At 35.1% G+C, this 24,102-nt stretch overlaps 1 protein-coding gene across 1 annotated transcript in view; it reads left to right on the top strand.

Moving 5' to 3' along the window:
- Rdx (radixin) overlaps positions 1–24,102 on the top strand; it is an 82,408-nt gene that overhangs the window by 55,554 nt on the left and 2,752 nt on the right. Inside the window, exons 11-14 of the mRNA XM_026392610.2 lie at positions 1,730–1,890; positions 2,795–2,887; positions 5,732–5,974; positions 6,587–6,747. Of these exons, the coding sequence (XP_026248395.2) occupies positions 1,730–1,890; positions 2,795–2,887; positions 5,732–5,974; positions 6,587–6,747 (658 nt within the window). The remainder of the gene's footprint in view (positions 1–1,729; positions 1,891–2,794; positions 2,888–5,731; positions 5,975–6,586; positions 6,748–24,102) is intronic.

Below are 24,102 nucleotides of genomic sequence, written 5' to 3'. Positions count from 1 at the left end.
GCACAATCATGTCTTTTGCAACAACATCAATGGAACTGTTTCATTTTGTGAAATAAAATAAGTCAGGTACAAAAAGACAAGTACCACATGATCTCGCTCATGTAGAATATAAAAAAACATTTATCTCATAGATGTGAGTAGAATGGTAGTTACCAGAGGTCAGATACAGTGTGGAGGAAGGGATGAGGAAAGTTCCAACAGTGGGTACTAAGTTATAGTTAGATTGGAGCAAAAAACTCTGGGCTATTGTTGTAAAGTATGGTGACTTATAGATAACAGTTATGAACTGCACATTTCAGAAGCTAGAACAAAGGATTTTGAAAACTTTTAACAAAGAATTGTGCTTAGAGAAATAGGTGTGTTTACTATGTGCAGTACCATGTGCAGTGTACACGAATTGAACATTATGTTTTTGTGTATCAAAAATAAAAGCTTAAAAAATGAGTAATTCTAGAATTTAGCTGTGACAACATCCAGTGTTGTACACTTTTCATCTTTATAGCAAAATAGCCACATAGAATTTTTATATTCCTTTATCAAGAATTTAGAACCTAACTGAAGAGTAATTTTTCTTTTCCATTCATTTCATAACTCCAAAGTCTTAATTACAGTTACTTAAGCTAATTCTGACCATGAACAACAAAATTAAGAACAGTAGGTAAAAGCTCTTACATTACATACATTTGACAAGAAGTAGATACATAGATATAACAAACTCCAAATAATACAACCAGATTTTTAAAATAAGCAGTAGATCTATATAGACATTTTTCAAACAAAACATACAAATGTCCAGCAGGTACATGCAGAAATGCTCAACATCACTAATCATCAGGGGAATATAGATCAAAACCACAAACCTCCTGGCATATAGATTTTCAGCTTCTCCTCTTTTTTAATGTATTCAGTAAGGAAAAGTGATTCTCTCTAGACCATTGCACTCTCTTAGATAGCATTCTGTTATCTCTTTCATACAATGTACTTATTCAACAAGAATTGTTAATAATGTTTAAAGTTAGTAATTTTAAAATCATTTAAAAGCTTCCTGGTTTTGTGTCAGCAGTATTTTCCTTTCCTGTTCAACTCACTGGGATAAGAAAATTTTGTGTTCTTCACTGTTCAAGATTAAAATTTCAGTCAGTCATCTCCAAATAGCACTTGCTTTCTTCACATGCCTTAGGAATTGTGGATGCCAGTAACACAATTTTCAATAATTTGTAGTTCATGTAAGAACTTTTACATTAGATCAAATTCCTTGGGTTTACTTATCTAATAGATGTTGCTGATCCCAAATCCAGGGCCTTGTGCCTACTATGCAGGTGCTCTACAACCAGTATAATTTTATACCCCCACTTTTTTAAAAAATAAATTTCATCCCCCTTAAGGTCAAACTTTAAGTGAAAGGATTTTTAGAAAGTAAAGGTATGTGCTTCTAGCCTCATGACATAACTTGAATTAAAAACAATTTTCATGTCTTTGCATTTTTGAATTGCATCATAGATTTCTAAAAATTAATATTTCACTAAAATAAAAATGAAGTCTATGTGATTGATATATATTTACATATATATGTGTGTGTGTGTGTGTGTGTGTGTGTGTGTATTGATATATGTACTGATTTTTAAAACTAAACACATGAGATTCCATGTTACTATTTTAGTTTCTTTGGGTAATGAATAATTGGAATTAATCATTATTTGGGGGGCATGGAAACACATGTATTTGACAGAACTAGAAGAACAGACTCGAAAAGCTCTAGAACTGGATCAGGAACGAAAACGAGCAAGAGAAGAAGCTGAACGGCTAGAAAAGGAGCGTCAAGCTGCTGAAGAGGCCAAGTCTGCTATAGCAAAACAAGCTGCTGACCAGATGAAGAATCAGGAACAGCTAGTAAGGAATTATATTAGGTCTTAGAGAAAAAGAAAAAAATTAAATAAATGCGTGGCATGAACTTTTTAAAAACCATACCTGTGAAATGCAAACCAAAGGTATAGGGAACTTAATGAAGTGTGAAAATAAACCTAAAACTTATTTCTGTCTTAAAGAAAGCCTAGAAATAAAACAAATAAATACCTTTACTGCCAATAAGATTCTCATTTGCTTACACTTTTGGCAGGCTCTGCAGTAAGCCATCTGGCATCTTTTGTTCTAGATCTGTGTTCTGGTCTGTACATAACTATGAGCCGTATTTCATTAGATTTTTTTTTTGTTGTTGTTTAATGGACTTCCAAATAATGAGGGGCATAACACTTAAAATATCTATGGATTTAAGTATTAGTTCAGGTAATTACTTGCTATTTGCCTTTATGGCTTGTTTAGCCCCCCCCCCCCCCGTCCCTCCCTGTGAAAAGGGGAATGATATACTTAAGAGAGTTGTTGAGGAATCAGATGAGATTATTTGACAAAGTACTCTTAATTTAAATTATAAAGCATTATATAAACAATGTAGTATTTTTCTTTTGTAGGCTTTAGTGAAAGTTTACTGATAAAATTTTTTTAAAATAGCTGTTACAAATTTTAAGTTCCTATTACTAAATCAGGATTAACTACTCATCTATAAAAACTCATTCTATAGAATAACACTTAGTTTTCTCTCATTAGCTTATTATCTCAAGAACTTAGTATAAATAAGCCACTTAGAATCTTCAAGAAATATTGCCTTTTTAAAAACAGAAAAATGTACTTGAATATTTTTTGACTGAACATGTCAGATTATTCAAAATATATTAGGATTTTCTTCTTCTTTTTTTTTTTTTTTTTTTTTTAGTATTGGTAATTATGTTGTTCATTATAGGCAGCAGAACTTGCCGAATTTACTGCCAAGATTGCCCTTCTAGAAGAAGCCAAAAAGAAAAAGGAAGAGGAAGCAACTGAGTGGCAACACAAAGTAATCTATTCTTTATCCACTAATAAGTCAGCAATATACTAACTTAATAGAGATGAATATAAGATTAACATATATTCAGTACTTTGGGAACACAGAAGAGGTGATTAATTTCCAGGAACGAGCCAGTTTATTGGGGAAACTCATATACATTTAAGCTGGATATTGAGCAATAAATTTTGGGAAAAGAAAAGATTGAGTACAGTTAGTGACTGAAGAGGTGTTCATTCTAGATAGAAGGGAATTGAATGAGTATAGGAAGTATAGGCAAAAATAATGAATTTGAGGACAGTCAATAAATGACCAAAACATAGAGCGTAGATTTGGAAGTGTTGGTGATGTGCCTGGCAAATTGGATAGTTGAATTGTGGAAGGCTTTAAATAAATGGCCATGCTAAGACGAAATCATGGGGAATGTCTGTAGACACCAGGCTCTCAAAATTTCAAAACATAATTGTAGCATGATCAGGTATGATTTTATAACAATAACAACAATAATATAAAGGATGTATTGAATATTGGATACTTAAAGAAGTAAAGACCAAAGGTTGTGGCAGTGAAGAAAAAGAGAAATGGAGAGTTAAGAGACATTTTGTGGTGCACTGAAAAGGGCAGGATAACCAATTCTTGGATGTTGAATAGAATTAGAGAGTTACAGAGATGGTGATGCTGAGATTTCTAATGAGAGTTCTTTGTAGAGGAATCCATCATTGTCAAAAGTGAAAATCAAGCTTCAATTGAATGTGGGACATATGAGAGTTTAATGTAAACTTTAGAAGACATCAACTCTTAAATACAACTATAATGATTTTTTACACCCCAAAATACAGTTATATATCATAAAGTACAAAAGGAATTACTCACCAGAGTAATTTTTCTTGCCCAGGAGGGATAAGCCATCTGAGAAAATAGTGAAGAAATAAAAGACAAAGTCAGAAAAATGGTTTTAAATGCAGAGCTCCTGATAGGTCCAGCCCACACAGGAACTGGAGCTGACTGACAAGAAAATTGCTCTGTTGGTTTTATTTAAGGGGATATGTCAAAGGTAGGGATATGGTTTCAGATGTAGAGTCTTGCAGTCAACAGGTTGATTGGCATCTTGATAGGCTATACCCATCTCTGAGGTGGTGTGGCTACAACAGGTCACCCCATCTCCAGTGCTATGTAGGACTTGGCAGAGCTGAATAGGACTCACATGTATCTGGGCGATTTTATCAGCTAGATTGTCACTGGAAGTTTCCAAATATCAGATTTTCCTATTCAGTGGGCATCCATGCTGATTTAGTCCACATGTAGTCCAGGGATGGCTCTCAACAGTTACATTTGATGATGTTCTGTAATAAAATGTAATTATTATAGAAAATGTTTTTCTTTAATTTTCTTTGTAGCAGTTTAAATTTCATTGGGAAGTTTTGATACATTTAAATTTACATATAGGGGCTGGGGATGTGGCTCAAGCGATAGTGCGCTCGCCTGGCATGAGTGCGGCCCGGGTTCGATCCTCAGCACCACATACAAACAAAGATGTTGTGTCTGCCGAAAACTAAAAAAATAAATATTAAAAAATTTTCTCTCTCTCCAAAAAAAAAAATAAAATAAATTTACATATAATAGTACAAAAGGAATAAAACTGTTTTATCTTCTTATACTGCTTCATTATTACAATTTTATAGTTCCCATTTAGGGATGATTTATGAACTTCAGAGACATAAGCTTTTAAAAATCTCATATTGCAGATACAAGTCCTTTGAACTGTAGAAACTTAGAAAATGTACACAAGAAATTGCATTCCCAGAGATTAGGACAACATTATAAAGCATTAGTGCATATTTTCCTCTGTGTGTGTGTGTGTGTGTGTGTGTGTGTGTGTGTGTGTGTATACACACACATACCCATTTATATATTTGAAATGAGATCTTATCATACCTGTAATTTCATTTTAGTGAATTTTTATCTCATCTAAACAGAATTTTTCAATTTACCCAAAAAATCTTTTAGAGGTAATTTGCTGTGCCAGTGTTCAATTAGGACTTTGCACGCCTGCAGTACTTTTTTGCTCTAAGGCTCTTTTAATGTTGGACAGTCGTTTGTTTTTGATATTGATTTATAGAAGGAACCTGAAGAAATTGCTTCCTCTTGGTGTCATCCAACTTGTCCTTTTATACCCACTATTTCCCATAACTGAAAGTTAGATCTAGAAGCTTGAGGAATTAAATGCTGTTTGTATAATATTTCATAGGTGAGACTTCCATATAACATAGCACGCAAGAAGATCACAAAAGTGAGTAAAAGAGGGTGTTATTAATAATTATATAAGATAGCAGTGTAAAGAAGACTTTTCTAGACAAATCAGGACAATAGAATCAATCAAATCATTGGTGATATTGGGTATTTTATGTTGTTTCATGTCAAAAGGTTCTTACTATTTAGTTAACCCACCATTAGTGATTTTAATTGATCATTGGATTAGAGTTATGACAGATTCCTCCATTTTACTCCCATGTGGCTCAAATGTAATCTATTAGCCCTCTGCAAACAAAATAGTCAAACATTTGCATAATAATTTCAGGAGCAGTGGATAATCCTTGCCAGAATTAATGATTTTATTAGGGATTTAAAAAATTTTATTAGGGCTTTTAAAATTTTTTTATTAGAGGTTTGTAAAATAATGTTTTAAAAATTTTATCTCTTCTACCTGCTGGTATACTGTAAAAATAGAGTGTTCATCAGTAAGGACTATTTTCATTACTCTGAGATACAGTTTTTGCTAGAAAGGCAAGATAACTTGATTCTCTTAATTACCACTTTTCAAAGTAAGTTGCTCATGAATTTATTTTTAATGTTTAGGCTTTTGCAGCCCAGGAAGACTTGGAAAAGACCAAAGAAGAGTTGAAAACTGTGATGTCTGCTCCCCCTCCCCCTCCACCACCACCCGTCATTCCTCCAACAGAAAATGAACATGATGAACATGATGAGAACAATGCTGAGGCTAGTGCCGAATTATCAAATGAAGGGGTAATGAACCATAGAAGTGAGGAAGAACGTGTAACGGAAACACAGAAAAATGAACGCGTAAAGAAACAACTTCAGGTAATTTGTAATTCTATGTACATGTAAAATGTAGTTTATATTTTCTCTATCTTAGATGAATGTATCGAAAAGAACTTAAGATTTTTAGCAATCTTATTAGTGGCCAGTCTTATAATTGGTTGTTTGGCCAATTATTTTATTTCTTCCTTTGTATGACTCTATTATAATAAACTAGTTTGTTAGCTTGACCCATTTTAAAAGGTAAAAAATATTCTATTGCTGTGTTGAAAATCAAATGAATATAGTTTTTAAAGAGTAAAGTGCACATTGACAAGCATATCCCAATTAATTCCACTATTATGGACCAATAAAAATATTTTTAAAGTGTACATTGACTATACTATTTAATAAACTACCTTTAAGGTATTATATAATCTGAATTAAAATTTAAGGAAATTTAGAATAAAAAAATATCATGGTTGTAAGTGTGAAAATGAAAGGCCCTGATTATTCCTCCCCAAGTACCATCACCATTACAAAAAGTAGAGAAAATGATTTCACAGTGGAAATTTTAACATATTAAAAAGTCAGACTTGGTATATATGTATTTTTGCATCTTTAAACCATTTCCATACATTTTTTAATAGTCTTTTTTTTTTTTTTTTAATGTAGGCATTGAGTTCAGAATTAGCCCAAGCCAGAGATGAAACCAAGAAAACACAAAATGACGTTCTTCATGCTGAGAATGTTAAAGCAGGCCGTGATAAATACAAGACTCTTCGACAAATTCGGCAAGGCAATACAAAGCAGCGTATTGATGAGTTTGAAGCAATGTGAGAGCTGTTATTTTGCATACATGTTCTTCATAAGCTGAACCACCAACAGAGAAAAGCAGGCCTTTGCAGATGTGATGGAATGCATCCCACCTTGCCAAAGCACTTATACCAGTTTGACTGTGGTGGCTGAAAGACAAATTTAAGGAGAGCTCTTCAACATTAAGGCAGTGTGATATCATGCTCGGTTTTCTTTTTTGTTTGGGCCAGGGGATGGAGAACCATGTTCCATCAATTCTTTTACATTTTTCAGTTTTCATTTTTCTTTTTCTGTTGAACATTCAACACTAATTATCATGACTGACAAATGTGTATGTGTGGCTTGATCACTTTGTGCATTTAAAATAATGGTGAACCTTTCAATAAGTGTTTAGATGGAGCACTCAGTTTTCCCTTGCCTTTTTTGTGTTTAACCTATATACATTTCTTCATTCTCTTACATTTTCTCAGTGTGCCCTTCTCATATCCTGCCATTCCCATAGCCATAATTCTGCTATCATACAGGTCATTGGTAGTGTTTAAAATTATGGCAGGGTGAAGAAGTGTTTGATCACTGTGTAGATGATGACTACAAATCATGAAAAGGATTAGTACATTTAATAGTATAGTGTGTAGCTGATGATAAGTTTTTTAAAATAAAGTCCCAATTTAATTACATTATTGGATATTTGTTATTTGCTTACTTAATTACAGTCATTTTGACAGCTAAATTGATTGGTGTTTCATCTCCTGTAATTTTGGGTGGTTTTCTTTGCTAGTCACTTCACAGAGGTGTAGTTAGTTCCTAGGAGAAGTTATTGATGAAACACTACCTACAAATAAGTTGTCTCAAAAACTTGAAAAGTTTTGTTCTTTCATGAGTTGATTTAGAAAAAAAGGATGTCTAATAAAAGAAAGTAAACATTTGTTGGTAATTAATTTTAATCACTAAAAGGAAAATGACCTTTCTGGAAGGGCAGTATATAAAAACATCAGTCCCAGGAAGGGGACAGTAATACTACCTCACTATTACACCTACAATGACTGGTTTCCAACACCATGAAATGTGTAAGCTGTATGTTTATTATACATTAAGACAGTCTCAATCATGAAGGAATATTTTTGAGACTTCATTTTCCTTTAGAATATGTGAATGCTAATTTTTTAACTGACTTTTTGTTAAGTTGAACTGTGGGCTCTGATTTGTGTTAAAATTGTAAGATGTCACTGGTATACTATCTTCCTAGAGGGGTGTTATGTCTGAGGAAATGTGTGTCTTTGTGTGTGAGAGAAAGAGATGTTACCTTTATAGCATATAAAGAATGTCTATACCTTCATTTCTTGATATGATAGTTACATGATCATTTTAGCATTTTTGGTTTCTAAATCACTGTGCTTATTTTTTAAATCTATAACTTAAAAAAAATTAAATTTGGTAATCTTATTTTAGAAATTATAATATTTAGGCTATTAATTTCAATTATCTTACTAAATAAATTTTCCCAGTTAGAGATATTCTAATATTTTCTTTATTATTAAATGCCTGGATTTGAAGATATGGAAAGCCTTGTTTTCTCTGTGTGGTTCAGCTACTTTGCATTTGGTATTGTGCACTCAAATTTACATTTATTAAAATTGCCATTTTATTAAACATTTTTCATGCACAGTAGATTCAAGTTATGTCTGAAAATATCTCTTGTGCTTTTTTATTTTGCTAATTTTTAAAAGGATTAATCTGGGCAGACATTATGAAAAGGAAAGGTTTTGCTTAATATATTTTGGACTTGTAGGACAAAATATAACTGGTTAACCTTGAAGTGACTCTTGTACAGTGGTGTGCACATGCTTCAAAATCCTATGAAAGAGAATGTTTCTACTTGGTACACTAGAGGAGTAAATGGTAGACCCTACTGTTCATGCTTTGAAAAAATTTTTACTTTTCCAAAGCATTAAAGGAATTGCCATGATAGTAAAAACCTGGATTTCCATTAATTTTTCTAATTTTGAATTGTGTGCACTATCATTGCTACATCAGTTTGTTACAGTGTTGAAAAATTACCAGTTACATTTGCTGTTTATAATCTATTTGTAGATTAGGATTAAAATGGATTTAATCCATTTTTAAAGCTGTGTGGATTTTTTAAAACAGGAACAGCCATTTGCAATATGGATTTTCATAGTGATTAAACCAATATAACTTATCATTAGCAATTGAGCACATGTTCATATAGTAATGTAAAATACACTAATGAGTATTTGGTAAATTCCAATAGGCTTTTACCATTAGTATATTTTTGTGTTGTACAACTAAGTTACATCTCTAATTTTGGATAATATTCATTGGTTAACAATAAAGTAACAAAAGCTCATGACTTCAAGGTCCACTGTTGTTATTTAACATGAATTTCTTCTATATTTCCTGAAAATCTTAATCCCTATCAGAGCTCTGAATCATTGCATCTTAAAAGTGATAAGTGGACAGGAAGAAGTTTTAAAATCCTTGTAGATTTACTCATTCCCCCAGATTATACTGATATTACTATAGACATAATTGTGTTTATTCTGTGGAAAAATTAAATTGACTTCTGACAATAAAAGATTATTTAGGATTTTCTGTCATTGGCTCTTAATGTAGAGATTTTTTTTTCCTTGAGGAAGACAGTTTCTTTGTCAACAATTCATCTCATTATTAAACTTTTGATGTTCTTTAAAGAACTGGATGCTAAGTGCATTTATTTAAGCACATTCTTATTTTAAAGCCATATTACAGAGCAGATAACATAAATGTATAAGTTACTTGCCTTTTTAAAAGCAACTTACTAATTTTTAACAAATATTTTTTTAAATAAACAATTGGTAAATCTACTCTAAAAAAACCCAGGTGTCTTCTCAGTTCATAGTAGTACTTAATTGTACTTTATATTCTCAAGGGCTGGTAGTGATTTCTTTACTCTGATCTTGTAAGAAAAGAAATTTTTTATACTTTACACTTTCTTGGTTTTTATTTTTTAAAATACTAGGCATTGAACCCAGGGGCACTTTGCTACTGAGTTACATCCCAGTCTTTTTTTTTTTTTTCCTAATTTTTTGAGACAGGGTCTCACTGAGTTGCCGAGGGTGGCCTTGAACTTGTGCTTTGCCTGCCTCAGCGTCCAGAGTTGCTGGGATTACAGGCATATACCACTGAACCCAGTGGAACTTACTCTTTTTTGATAAGAAAAGTATCTTAATATTAGTGTCATGTATAAAAGAATTCCCCCCACATGTGATGTCCCAATTTTGATTACCTTGTACGTTCGGGATGTTTTTAGAAACAAAAATAAAATTAACTTTTTAAATTCAAAAGCATCTCGTTGTGTATATGCACAATGAAAGCTCACCTTTTTAAAAGTTAGTTTGAATCTGAAGTATAAGGAATTACTAACTATAGCATTAACTGATTTATAAATCAAAGTGTAGATATCATTAATAAAAATAAGGGAATACCTTTCAATGCAGAGATACATTTATAGGCAAATTCCTCTCAAATTTGTTCTAAATGAGCAGAAGAACTTTAACATTTTATATTTTCTTCTTCTTTTTTTTTAAAGTCTCAGAGATAGAACCCATGGGCTTAACCACTGAGCCACATTCCAGTCCTTTTTATTTTTTGAGACAGGGTCTTGCTTAGTTACTTAGGGCCTCTATAAGTTGCCAAGACTGGGCTTGAACTTGCAATCCTCCTGCCTCAGCTGCCCAAGTTGCTGGAAATACAGGTGTATATCATCATGCCTGGTTCTCTTTATTCTTTTAAACTAATGTACCTATCAAATATTCTAATGTAGTTTAACATTTAGATTGAAGGTGTCCTAGCAGATTTTGGAAGCTCAATAGTTTCTGCATATGTTTTGATTACTGCAAAAATATGTCCAGGCAGTTTTGATTTCTTGCATTCTACACTGATAGGAAGGAAGAATTGGCTCATAACAATGTTCCATGTCAAAGCTCACTACATTCTCATCCTTGGCTTTTCCAACTAAATAATTTTAACTCCCTATTTTTTCCCTAAGAGGACATACTTCTCAATAATATGTCGTCTTTTGAGAATTTAAGAGCTGCCAATTTCCCTCTGAAAAAGTTATGACTTCCTGCTTGGTACTTCCTGCTCAGTATTTTGACTTCTTTTAAGCCCTGTAATACAGAGTTTTCTGATTTGGGGAGATATATGTTATATATATTCACACACATATGTTTATAAATACATATACACATGAATGATAAATAATTAAGATCTATGTATAATTATAAACTATAGATTATGCTTATGTTTAATGTATAAAAATATATTATACATATGCTATATATATTATACATAAACTGCTTTACAAGTTCAAGTGTTCCATCATTTCCTGCAAAATTTTAATGTTAAAAGAGTATAACTAAGATAATTACCCCATGACACATCCTTTGAATCCAGTTTTATGTTTGGTTCTGGAGTTCCCTATCTACTCAGTTCTATATTCTTATTTGATAATAACCTTCATTTAAAATATTTTTATTAACAGTCTGCTACATTTGCCAACTTAGAAACAAGATTAAAATGAGTATTTTGGCAATCTTAATATTTCAATTTAGATTATATGCATTTATTACAATTTCAAAACAGCAGTGCCACATGTTGATTCATGTTATTTGTATGCCCAGATTCCTCCATGCTTATAGCTAGCCAGTTGCTTCCATTTGTGAAATTTATTTTTATTACTCTATTCTAATTATTTTTAATTTTTATTTAGTCATTTAAAAAATTGAATTGATTTTGATATTTATGCATGTCATAAAGTTTGCTCCTAAAAACAGTGATATTGGCTTTAGTTTCTCATCTTTACTAAAGCAATACAGACAAATGCCCATCTTCCTAGGGAAAATATGGCATCAAAATTTCTGTGGTTATTCATGTTACTGTCTTCAGAAAAATTCCTCCTGAAAAAATGTGGAATTGTTCTTGTACTCATGATATTCCTTTTAGTTTTTTTCAACTTAAATGTTTTGTCTTGTTTTACATCTAGAAATGCATGTATCTTAGAATTATAAAGAATGTTAATTTAATTATTTTAAATTTTAGCTGCTTTGGATAAAAATTAGAGTTGTGTCATTATTAAGGAAACAATAACATGAGGAAGATCAACTGCAGAAAAGATAATGACTAATAGATAACATAGTATAGGTTTCTCTAGCTTGCCTGTTCTCTGATAAGTTATTTTTAGAGGTCAAATTTTAAACCTGGATTAATAAAGATATTTTTAAAGATAGAAGACCCTAATTTTAAAAGTTTCTTTAACTTTATAGGAAGATTCATTTTATACCCACACTGAAAAACTGGTCTAGTAACTAGTAACATCTGTATTAAATATTGAAAAGATAGAGTTAAGAGTTTTCAGTTCAATCTTTATAGGTTTGTTGTTTTACAAAATATGTGTTATATAAAATTTACCATTTTACCATTTTTCAAGTGTTCATTGGCATTTAGTACATTCACAGTACGTTGTGTAATCATCACCACCATCCAGAATTTTTTCATCATTTCAACCTAAAACTCTGTACCAATTAAACAACTCCCCATTTTTTCCTCCTCCCTAGTCCCTGGTAACCACTATTATGTATTTTCTGTCTCTATGAATTTGAGGTTTCTGAGTACCTCATAAAAGTGATCTCATGTAATATTTGCCCTTTTGTGTCTGGCTTATCTCACTTAACTATTTTCACTTAGCATAATATCCAAGTTGCATGTATCTGAATTTTTTTGAGGCTGAATTGTATACATATACCACATTTTGTTTATCCATTCATCAGTCAATGGATATTTAGATTGTTTCCACACTTTGACTATTCTAATGCTGCTATGAATATTCGTCTACAAATATCTGTTGGATTCCCTGCTTTCAGATCTTTTGGGTAGATATGATTGTTGGATCATATGGTAAATCTGTGATAATTTTTTGAGGGCCTGCCATGCTGTCTTCCACTGCTGTCTACACCATTTTACACTCACACTGGAATGCACAAGTGTTCTAACTTTTCATATCCCCATCAACACTTGTTATTTCTGAATGTTTGTTTGCTTGCTTTTGATGTAGTTATCCTGATGGTAAAGGGGTTTCTCATTTTGTTTGCATTTTCATGTGGCACATTTCCCAAAGCATAAAAGATGTTAGGTATCTTTTCATGTGCTTATTGGTCATTGGTATGTATTTGTAGCCGGGATTACAGGTGTGTGCTACCTTGCCTGGATGTCATGTTCTTTAATGAGGGAAAACAGTTTGATGAAGTTATTACTGAAGACAGAGGCAAGGTAGCAGAGATGTTATAGACAGAGGTTAGAGTGTGTAGAACAGAAAATGTGAGTCACTGTGTACTGTTTTAGGATGATAAAACTAGAGTGTGTTGGGCCAGGAATTTGTGGAGCCTTGAATTCTGTGCTATGGTGGTTTGGTCTGATTTAAGGACAACAGGTGGCTTTGAGAAAGCACAGCTACAGAAAGGAAAAATAACACAATCTTACTTGAAATTCTTTCTGTGTAAGATATACTAGAAAATGCAGAGGATAAAGAAAGCCTGTAGAAAAACTGTATATATTATAATTAGCCCAAAGAAAGGCTGTGGCCAAGGAGATGAATATTACCACCCCTGAGAACTGAAAGGAAATATCTACAAGGAATTTATTCTTACGTTTGCTACATGTTAATAGTTTTTCTTCTGCTTATTTTCCAAATGACCCCTTTTGGAACACTGTTTCTATTTATCCATGACCTTTTAGGGGTGGGTTCTTGGTGAACTAGAAATAGAGACATCTAGGAACAAATGGATTTTATTCTGGATTCTAATTCTCTTTTTTTTTTCTTATATTCTAGTTCTGATAACTGATTTCAGAGTTGTGAATCTGATGATCTTTTTCAGAGCATTTCTCTGGAATCAGATATGGATGCTTTGATTCCAGATCTTGTCTTTACAGAAAATACATATAATAATATACTACCTGGGCTGGGGTTGTGGCTCAGTGGTAGAGTGCTTGCCTGGCATGTGTGAGGCACTGGGTTCTATTCTCAGCACCACATATAGATTAAATAAAATAAAGGTCCATTAACAACTAAAAAATATTTTAAAAAATATACTGCCTAACTATGGTTAATATCTATGAACTTTTGAATTACTAATTCTTATTTGTAGTTGAAAAGCTGTTCCTCTGTGGTGCATGTAACTATAGTTCTGTCAATCTTTGTGCTCCCAGATGATCCTAACAATGTGACTGGAAGAAACTTGTTTTGTTGTTGTTGTTGTTGTTACCACCAATTCTCTCAAGTTGCTGGTATGTACCACTGTGCCCAGCTTGAAGGGTTTTTTTCCCCAAGAGGTTTTTAGGGTTTAGAAAATCAGTTCTTTCAGATCATTATAAAAGGGGTTTTAATCAGCTAAACACAGTGAAGATTATCTTAGAACACACATACACAGTTATTTACTGGCTGCAACAACTTTGAACAGCTCATTTTGTCTGAATTTCTATGGGATTTTTAAAAGTTGAGAACTGTATTTGATTCTGCTCATCAACTTAGCTTTTATGCTACAGGAATGATTTGGTTCATCTGCTTATGTCTAAATGATATTTCAGACTTTTTCCTGTCTTTTGCTTGTTTTCCTCAGTTTTAAATGCAGACTAGTTCTCAACTTTTAGATTATAAAGGCTTTTGAATCTGGGTGGATATAATCTTTGGATAATCTAAGTTACAAACAGATAGTTCCTTCTCATTAACTTTGAAATATAATGTCTTACTTTAGTATCTAGAGTAAATGTAGAATTTGCAACATCCTCCCCCATGCTCCACCAGCTCACCATGTTCTACCCACAGGAGTGTCTGGATTATCATAGCCTCCATTCCATTTTCTTTATTTCTTCTCTTGCTCTTTTATAGTTTTTTTTTTTAAAAAACAGCTTTAAGCATGTAAATCAGATCATATGTTTTCTGCTATATATCCTCCAGAAATTTCCAATCTCAGAGTAAAAGCATATCTTTCTTAATAACCATTCATAGTCCAATGTAGTTTGGTCCCCTGTTGTAGCTCTTGGATCTCATCTGCTGATTTTCCCTTCTTTGTTAAGTAGAAGTCACACTCTTGTTATGCTTTAAACTAGTCAATCTAACTTCTGTCACCTCCAGGATTTTGCCTGAATGTTACCTCAGTGAGGCCTTCTCTTACTATCTGAGTTAATGTGGTGACTTCCCTCATATCCTACCCATTTCTTTTCTGTTGTTACCACATGCACCATCTGACTACAGAGTACCTGCCCTGTTATTGTTTGTTGTCTGTTTCCTGGGTGGGTGGGGGAGGGTAAGCTCCAGGAGGCAGGCACTGTACTCTGGGACAGTGATACATACTCAGTGCCTAGAACAGTGTGTGTTAAAGACAGCTGCTCACTGTTGGTTAAATGAACAGTTAGTTACATGATTAGGCACTCGGAGGGAAGGCACCTAGACTTGCTGAGGGCCCCAGGAAGACTTCCTGGAAGAGAATATCCCTAAGACAAGTCTTTGAGGATGAACTCTTCTTAATCAGGGGGTTAAAGACAGGAAAACTGTCCAGGTAGGAGTAACTATGTATGCACCCAAATCAAGGCACAAGAAGACGGGAGTGTCCTGGAATGCCCAATTTGTATTGAAAACGTGTGAGTTCTGATGGTGGTGTCATAAAACACTAGAAGATCATGAGGGGAGGAGGCCTGTGTTAGTTCTTTTTGAATAATTGAGCTTGGATACTGATGGAATGTCAGATTGGGTTCCCCAAAGAGTAAGTAAAGAAGCAGTGAGTTCAGTCCAGAACCTTGGTGAGCACCAGCACTGAAGTACTGTCAGGGCCGAGAGGGCATTTCAGGGAGAACCAAAGACAGGCCAGAGGCTCAATAGCCTGTGACCACCAGAGCCATGGGAAAAGCTGTCATGGTATTTAAAATGCACACAGGTTTGGGAAACAAGAAAATCATTGGAAAGAACATTTTTTTTCTTGGAATTAAAAGTTATCACTTCACTGTACAGTGTCTCCTGAAATGTGTTTTCCCCAAACCTACACGTGAATTCTTATACCCCAAAGAACAGAAAAATGCTGTCTAGCAGAGCCCTCTGTCAGCTCCAGATGCCCAAAGCTGATATGCTTTGGTACAAGTCTTATTCTGCACCCCTGCCCAAGTCCACAGGATTATTCCTAATGAAATGAATCTGTTTCCTTATTTACCTTATAGGTTAAATATGCTCCATATGACATTTGAATGATTTAATACATTCAAATAATTTCTTTGATTAAAGATTTATTATATGTTTGAAGTTAGGCTTTAGAGATTCATAGAAAAATTGAAACAGCATCCTTAGTCTAGCTGAGGAGACAGAAGAGAAATAATTGTGACAAACAAATAAACAAGAGATACAAAGAGCTAGGGATCAATCAGCCTCTTGCTAACATGGGCAAGGCTGGAGAGGTTAGTGCAGTGGTAAATTGTTATTCCCACTTCAACCTCGATGTCAGGCTGAGGGAACATCTCAGTTGGATGTACAGTTGGGAGTAACTTCCAGTGCTAGAACCCAGAACTCCAGGTGGCAGAGCTGGTAGGTTTTAGGACCAAAGCCAGCTCTACCACTGTGTATAAGGTGCTACTGAATAATATAGCATGATTGCCTGGAGCTGTGGGTTAGGAAGTTAATTTATAATCTGGGCTACTTTCAGAGATCTCAGGAGAGATTACTATGAATTCTGGGTGTGCTCTGCCCCTAACCAACCTTGGTGCGGGGGTGGGGGGTGAGGGGGTAAGGGAGGTCCTTCCATTTATTTATCTAAACATTTTAGTGCCTAGAGCCTACCAGGTGCAGAGTATTAGTCATCCAGGACATCACAGTGACTAGGCCTTTGCCCTAATGAACTGACCTTCAGAAGGAAAGACACAAAACACCAGCAAACAAAATAATAAGTCGCAAATTGTAGTATTAGGTCGAATTGTGAAATTGCCAATATTCAACCATCTTATCAAAGTGATTTTTATATCCATTTAATGCTACGAACAGGAAATAAGACATAGGAAAAAAGTAAAGATGAAAATCAGGGATTGAAGGTCAGGAAAAGCCTCTGCGAGATAGAGGTGTGTATGTCTAAGTTGTCACATGAAGGGAAAGAAGGCTATCTCCTCTTCTTCCTCTATCTAAAACAAGATGGTAGATGCAAATGCCAGAGGGGTAACTCGAGGTACACCGGGCTGGGAGTACTTTCTACCCAGGAGTCTCAGATCCCGTCCAAGGGGACGTGCTGTTAGCTCTTACGATGCGGAAGGCCCAGTGTTGCCATACCCTCCGGCCTTCCAAGATAAGCCAGAAAACAGCTTTCAAAGAAAAGCATTCACAGATATTAAGTCGAAACATAACTTTGTGTGAAATCTGCCAAATTTAACATGTCAACTATTTTGAAAAATTTAAAAAAAGCTTTGCAAGCCTCACCAGATACATCTGCTTGCCAGAAGAGGCCCATTAGATACCTTTACAATCTGTTGCAAAGTATTCCAGGCAGAGGGAATGGCATCAGCAAAGACCTTCAGGGCTGGGCTTGTTCAAGGAAAAGAAAGGAGTATGTCCAGAGGCAAGTGAACCCAGAGGAAAGTAGTGCAGAAGACGAATTTGGAAGGGGCCAGACCACAAGGAGCTTCCTAAGTCCTGGTAAGACATCTCTAGGATCTAGGCCAGATGTCTGCTGAGTAGTGTGACCCTAGGAGACAAAAATATTGCTGCCAGAGTTAAGCTAAGAAAAAGTAAATTCAAAGAAGATCGTGGGACAGATGGTGCAGATGTGTAAGGACAGAAGTACAAACTTAGTTGGTCCAGTACTCTTCAGCCATGTACCCTAGAGTCAGACAGGGCTGCATGTACCTGGAAGAAGGAGCACCTTTTCCTAATCCACACAAAGATGTCACAAGTCTGCTGGTGTCCTTGAAGGTAGGCGTATCCTTTCATTTCACAGTTCAGGTAAACAGCCTAAAGACAATCATGGTGGCAGAGTCTGCAATTGGATTCTGGTTTTCTTTGAGGTAGAAGAGTGCTTGTCCAGGCATGTGTGTATGTGTGTACAAAACAAATCACATTTCTAATTTAAAGCCAAAGGAGACATGTTTACATGCTCTTTGCAAGCTTTCAGTGTCTGCAAAACCTCAAAGTGAATGTATCCATTAATTAGAGGCCAAGATGAATATGTCATATCTTAAGTTTAAATTGAATGGAGAGCAGCAGTGAGCCCAAGACCAGACCTGTCAGGTGGAACATGGGTCTCATTCAGCTCTTATTGGCTAGGGCTAGTCGGGGGCTCTGCACTGCACAAGGGCAGGGGGACACAGCTCAGATACAAAGTTGAAATGTGTGGTTGATTCTTGCAGGGGAGAGAGAGCATCTTTTTATTATCTGTTAAATGCCCCCAAATCCAAAGAAGGATCTGTGCTCAAGAGATCTTAGAAACCTAGAGAAGTGAAGATGGTTGTGGAAAGAAGTAGGCTTTTGGGGGCACAGAGAAAATGTTTTAGTAATGACGTGAAGTCAACTGAGTCTGGAGGAAATCAAGAGGTTGTAGATGAGAGGGAAGAAGGCTCTTGTCTGGCAAGTTGAAGCACAAGAAAGGGAGCCAAGAGGAAGGTGGCCTCTGCCTGAGGTCCAAGAGATGAGGTTGGCGTGCCGCACTTTCAGCCAGGATTCCAGTCAGGAAAATGCATTTTTGCCTGTGGAATTAAAATTAACATTTTTAAGAGGAAAGTCACCATAGTTGCCTATATTTTGCTTTTCTAGATTGGTTGATTCTTTGTTATCAAAGTAGAGAAGGATTAGCAAACTACTTATGAAAGGTCCAATACTAAGTATTTTTTACTTGGTACCAAATCGTTTCTGCCTCAGCTGCATAACTCTGCAGCTACAGCATAACGGCAGCTACAGGCTGTGTGAACAGGTGAGCAGGCCAGTGCTCCAATGCAGCTTCATCTGCAGACACTTACATCTGAATTTCACACGAGTTCATTGTCATGAAAGTCTTGATTTGGGGGCAGGGGAAGTAAAAAATATTCTTAAATCATTGTCAGTACCCAAACAGGTGGGAAGCCAGATGTGGTCGATAAGACAGTTTGCTGACCCCTAAATTCAAGGATTAAAGAAGCAGTCTTGTTCCTCCTAGGGCAGTGGCATGGTTTTCTCAGCTATTTAGAGGTTTGATGTGATCATAGTAGGGTCTTATTTTCTTGCAATGAGGGGATTTTTCTTACACTTTGAAAAAAATTTCAGCAGAAATTTAAACTAACGTGCATCACAATTAGTTAGAGGGCTTTGTTATTTTTTAATTTGTTCTAATTTGTTACATATGACAGTAAAATACATTTTGACACATCATATGTAAATGGAATATAACTCCTCATTCATCTGGTTGTACATGATGTGTAATCATATATGCACATAGGGTAATAACATCCAATTTATTCTACTATCCTTCTTATCCCCATTTCCCCCTCCCTCCCTTCACTCCCCTCTGTCTAGTCCAATACATCTCTATTCTTCCCTCCCTCTTACTGTGAATTAGCATCCACATATCAGAAAAAATATTCAGCATTTGGTTCTTTGGGATTGGCTTCTTTCACTTAGCATAATATTCTCCAGTTCCATCCATTTACTGGCAAATGCCATAATTTCATTCTTCATTAAGGCTGAGAAATATTCCATACAGTCAATAGTTACTGTTGAATACCACAGTTTCTTATTCACTCATCTGTTGAAGGACACTTAGGTTGGTTCCACAGTATAGCTATTGTGAATTGAGCTGTTATAAACATTGATATGGCTCTGTTACTATAGTATGTTGATTTTAAGTTCTTTGGGTATAAATCAGGCAGGGAGATAGCTGGGTCAATGGTATTCCAAGTTTTCTTAGGAATCTCTGTACTGCTTTTCAGAGTGGTTGCACATTGGAGGGCTTTTTAAACACAGACTGCAGGATAAATTTCTCATTCAGGAAGTGTTGGTGGGGGGGGCACAAATTAGCATTTCTGACAGGTGAAGCCATGCTGCCATCTTGGGACCACACTTTGAGAGTCATGATTTAGAGAGATTCCAGCACCCACTGCTGCGAGATGACACAGCTACTCCTTTTAATCAGTGTCCTACAGTGACTATGGACTTTTCTCCAAAGATGGTGTGAGACTTGAAATTCGAATGGCTCAAAGACCAAAGCACATTGGAACCAAATTCATAACTGCTCCACCTATTAAGTATTTTCCCATCATTTTTTTGTTTGTTTGTTTTAAACAATTTAATTAAAAAAATAAAGATTACAATAGTGTTAGGGAAAGAAATGTGCCTAGGAGAAATAGAAAGGATATACTATATATACAAAAGAGATACCAATGTATCAGTTTTAAAAATAGTTCATTGCCAGTAGCTTTGGTATTCTTGATTATGTCATCCTTTGCTTTTTACTGTGTTTGTATTCACAAGCAATATAACTTCCAGTCTTGCACACACATGAACCTAACAACTTCATTACACACATACACATATTTTGATGTCTGTAGCTGTGGTTAATTCATTTTCACTGCTGTACATTTACTTAGGAATGTACTAAAATTTATCCATTCCCCTAATAGATGTGGATTTTTTAATTTTTAATTTTTATTTTTTTTTGCTACCAGGTATTGGACCCAGGGACCCTTAACCACTAAGCCACATCTCCAGCCCATTTTTATTTTTTATTTTTAGACAAGGTCTTGCTAAGTTACTTGGGGCCTTGCTAAGTTGCTTGCTAAGTTGGGGCTGGGATTACATATGCATGTACCACCATGCTCCACCTGTTTTCAGTATTTTAAAGAAATTTATAAACAATAAGATCATAACTACTATTGACTTTTATTCGTATCTACTCCTGCATATGAGCAATACTATTTCTATGGCAGAGCCCAAGGGAGGGGAATTGTCAAGTAGACTATGCCCTTCTCCATCTTTACTAAATAACTATCCAATTATTTCCCAAAATAAGGATTTACCCACACCTTTACCATGCTTGATATTGCTACACTTTTTAATTTCTGCCAATTTGATAGGTTTAACATAGTATCTTATTGTGCTTCTAACTTGCATTTTCCTGATTGCTGATGTAGTTGAAAACTTTTCTTATATTTATGAGACTTTCATTGTCTTTGGAATGACTTTTGTTTTTTTGCCTGATTTCTAGTAGCAAATACCATATTTCTACTGCTTGTTTACCTCTATTTGATCAGTTCAGAGAATTTCCTCCTATTCTGGTTACTAATCTTTTGACATTTAAGTGTTTTCTAGATGTCTCCTTCCATGTCTTGTCTTTTTGCTTTTTTTAATGATTTTTTTAACCATATCAGGGATTGAATCCAGGGGCACATCCCAGCCCCCCCCCACTTTTTTTTCATTTTAAGACAGGGTCTAAGTTTCTTAGGTGCTCACTGAGTTGCTGAGGTTGGCTTTGAATCCTCCTGCCTTATCTGCCTGAGCTGCTGGGATTACAGGTGTGCACCATTTATGATTTTTTGATGGATGAAAATTTTAAATTTTCTTTTAGCTTAATTTATAAATCTGTCTCCATATATTTATGGGGATTAACCCCCATGTGTCTTTAAGACATTCCTCTTCCTCTGGAGATCATAAAGATAATCTCCTATATTTTTATATAAAAGTGTTTGGCTTTTTTCCTAAAAGTTTGGTTATTTTTACATCTAACTCTTTAGCTCAGAAGAACTTTAGTGTATGGTTGATGTACTGATGGCTGCTTTTACCGCTGACCTCTCCCTATGGGCTGCATCCACTTGGCTCCTTTTCTCTGTTCTGTGACCCCTAGACATGTGTCCAGCCTGGGGTCAATACCTTTCTGTCTTAGCTACTACTGCCTTAGCTTTTTTAGATTTTAAGGGGTTAGTATCTGGTTGAGCTCTCTATAGAAGTTTGTCCACTTTATTTTGATGATAAGCTCCTAACTGGTTTTGGCTCTTTGTTCTACATAAATTTTAGACCTAGTTTATATTGTATGAGAAAACTTTGGAGACTTCTGGTAGAAAATGAACAGATTAGTTGGGAAGAAATTATATCTGTACAATATTAATCATAGTTCTCTCTCTCCATTTATTGATGTCTTCCTTAATGCCTTTAAGTTGTTATTTTTCTATCTTTTTAGGAGTTATATTTGAAAACTATTTTGTGACTAATGTAGAGAAATTCAATTTCTTTTTGTTTGCTTAGCTTAAATTAAGAAAATTTGCCCATTTTTGGAGATGGTGGCGATGGAGACTCTGGGGATTGAACCCAGGAGAGGATTACCACTGAGCTATGTGCCAACATTTCAGTCTTTATTTTCTAGTTTGAAGGTCTTGCTAAGTTGCTGAAGCTGGCCTCAAATTTGCCATCCTCCTGCATCAGTCTCCTGAGTTGCTGGGATTATAGGCATGTGCCACTATCCTTGGCTCAAATTCTAATTTCGTTTCTAATAACTTATAAGTTATCTTGGGCTTTTCACCCAGTCATCTTCTGCAATAATGAGTTTTCAATCTTTCTTCCCTTACTTAAGCTTTTCATTCTTTTTCTTATTGAGTTGACTGGCTGGAACTTCCAGTCTAATGTTGAACACAGGTGCTGTCTCACTTCTGACTTAACAGGTATGCTTCTAACATTATGCCACTAATTATGTTTGTTCTAGGTTTTTGGCACATGACCCTTATCAGATTAATGAAACGTTCCTTTATAAGTATATACTTATTTTTCTAAGAGTTTTTTTTTTTTTAGTTATTAAGGGAGGTTTTAAAACTTATTAAATGTAATTGCTATGTATATTGAGATAACTGGGTGCTTTAAAAATTTTGTTAACATCCTGATCTGGATATATTTTCTAATGTTAAGCCAAGTTTATGTTCCTGGAATAACTTGATACAACCATGCACAGCACTCCACAAATCTGGAGCCCTGGGTACTGGGAATATATTGCCCTCTGGTGTCTATGTCTCCCCACCTCAATCCCCATCAGTTGTTCTGTTGAGTAGCTTAATCTCATAGCACCACCTGGTGGCAATCTTTGGAAATTTCTGATTTCTGTCGACCTTGTTTTTCTCAGGGAAATGTATACATGCAGCTTCCTCTTATCACTGCTAACTCCTTTAGTTTTGTTTTCTTTCTTGTGCCTTTTATCCACTGTGCTCCCTCATCCTCCTTTATCTTACTCTTCTTCGTTTTCTCAGTATATTCATGGAAATCACTTCTCTTTTCCATTCTTTGCTCTTTCTCTCACAATTTGTCCCTTTATGAATCTAAATCTACTTCAGTAGTGGTTAATCATGGTGAGAGTAGAACCAGCAACTAAAGAAAAAATACAACTGTATAGTTTGATGTAGAATAAAGGGTCCGCTCTGCTAATTTCCTAAATCCTTGAAAATACTTCCCTTTAAAATGTTCTTAAATTTCAAATATTACTTAATCATCTTCTAATTAATTCTACCCAGTTGAACATCAAGCTCAAGTATTCAATTAAAGTTATAAAACTATTAATAAGTTTCATTGTATCTTTGTTCCTTTATTACCAGCTTTCACAAATTTGAGGTTTCTAAAGTATTTTACTACGCAGACTCAGTTTTTCATTATAGGTTAAACTACTTGGAAACAGAGCCACCATCTGTGACAGTTTTCAGAGGAAAACAAGCCAGCCCAGACGTGCTTTTGGTACATAATCTATGCAGAAGACAGAGACTGACTAACTGACTTCTGATTGTTTACCTACTAGTATGGAAAACACTGTAAGCATGATTCTCCCCGTCCAGGAACTGACAAACCAGTTGGCCAGTCCAGCAGCTTCTTTGTTGCCTTAGTCTTACTTTTGTTTTCTGGTTGGGCTGCATCTGAGAGCGGCAGATGAATCAACTAAGGAAGACAGAGTGGAGAAAGTGGGGCTCAAATTGCTCTCTGTGGCCCCTGGGATGCCAATGTGGCTACCTGGGAGGTCATTTTGTTTGTCTTAACCCACCCCAGTCCTGTGGCAGGCAGATAGTGTATATATTCAAAGATAGCAACTACTAATTTCAAAGTAGGCACCATAAAGTACTTTCTTCTATAAGCCTAGTTGTTACCTGAAGGAAATTCCAGCAGTGCCTTCATTAATCAAGAGAGAACTTGAAATAATATATAAAATCTACTAAAGCACAATACCCTGAAGTTCTGATATTTATGGCTTTGAGACCTGTTCATCTTGTGAAACTGATTGTGACAGTTGCTACAACTCTCAGGGATATTCTAGCACCGATTTTGAGGGGCAATTTAGTTACTCTTATTTCTATATTCTAAT

Source organism: Urocitellus parryii, chromosome 4 (assembly GCF_045843805.1).
Source record: "Urocitellus parryii isolate mUroPar1 chromosome 4, mUroPar1.hap1, whole genome shotgun sequence".
Taxonomy (NCBI): domain Eukaryota; kingdom Metazoa; phylum Chordata; class Mammalia; order Rodentia; family Sciuridae; genus Urocitellus; species Urocitellus parryii.
Note: the sequence above shows the minus strand (reverse complement) of the source record. Positions and strands in the feature narration are given on the sequence as shown.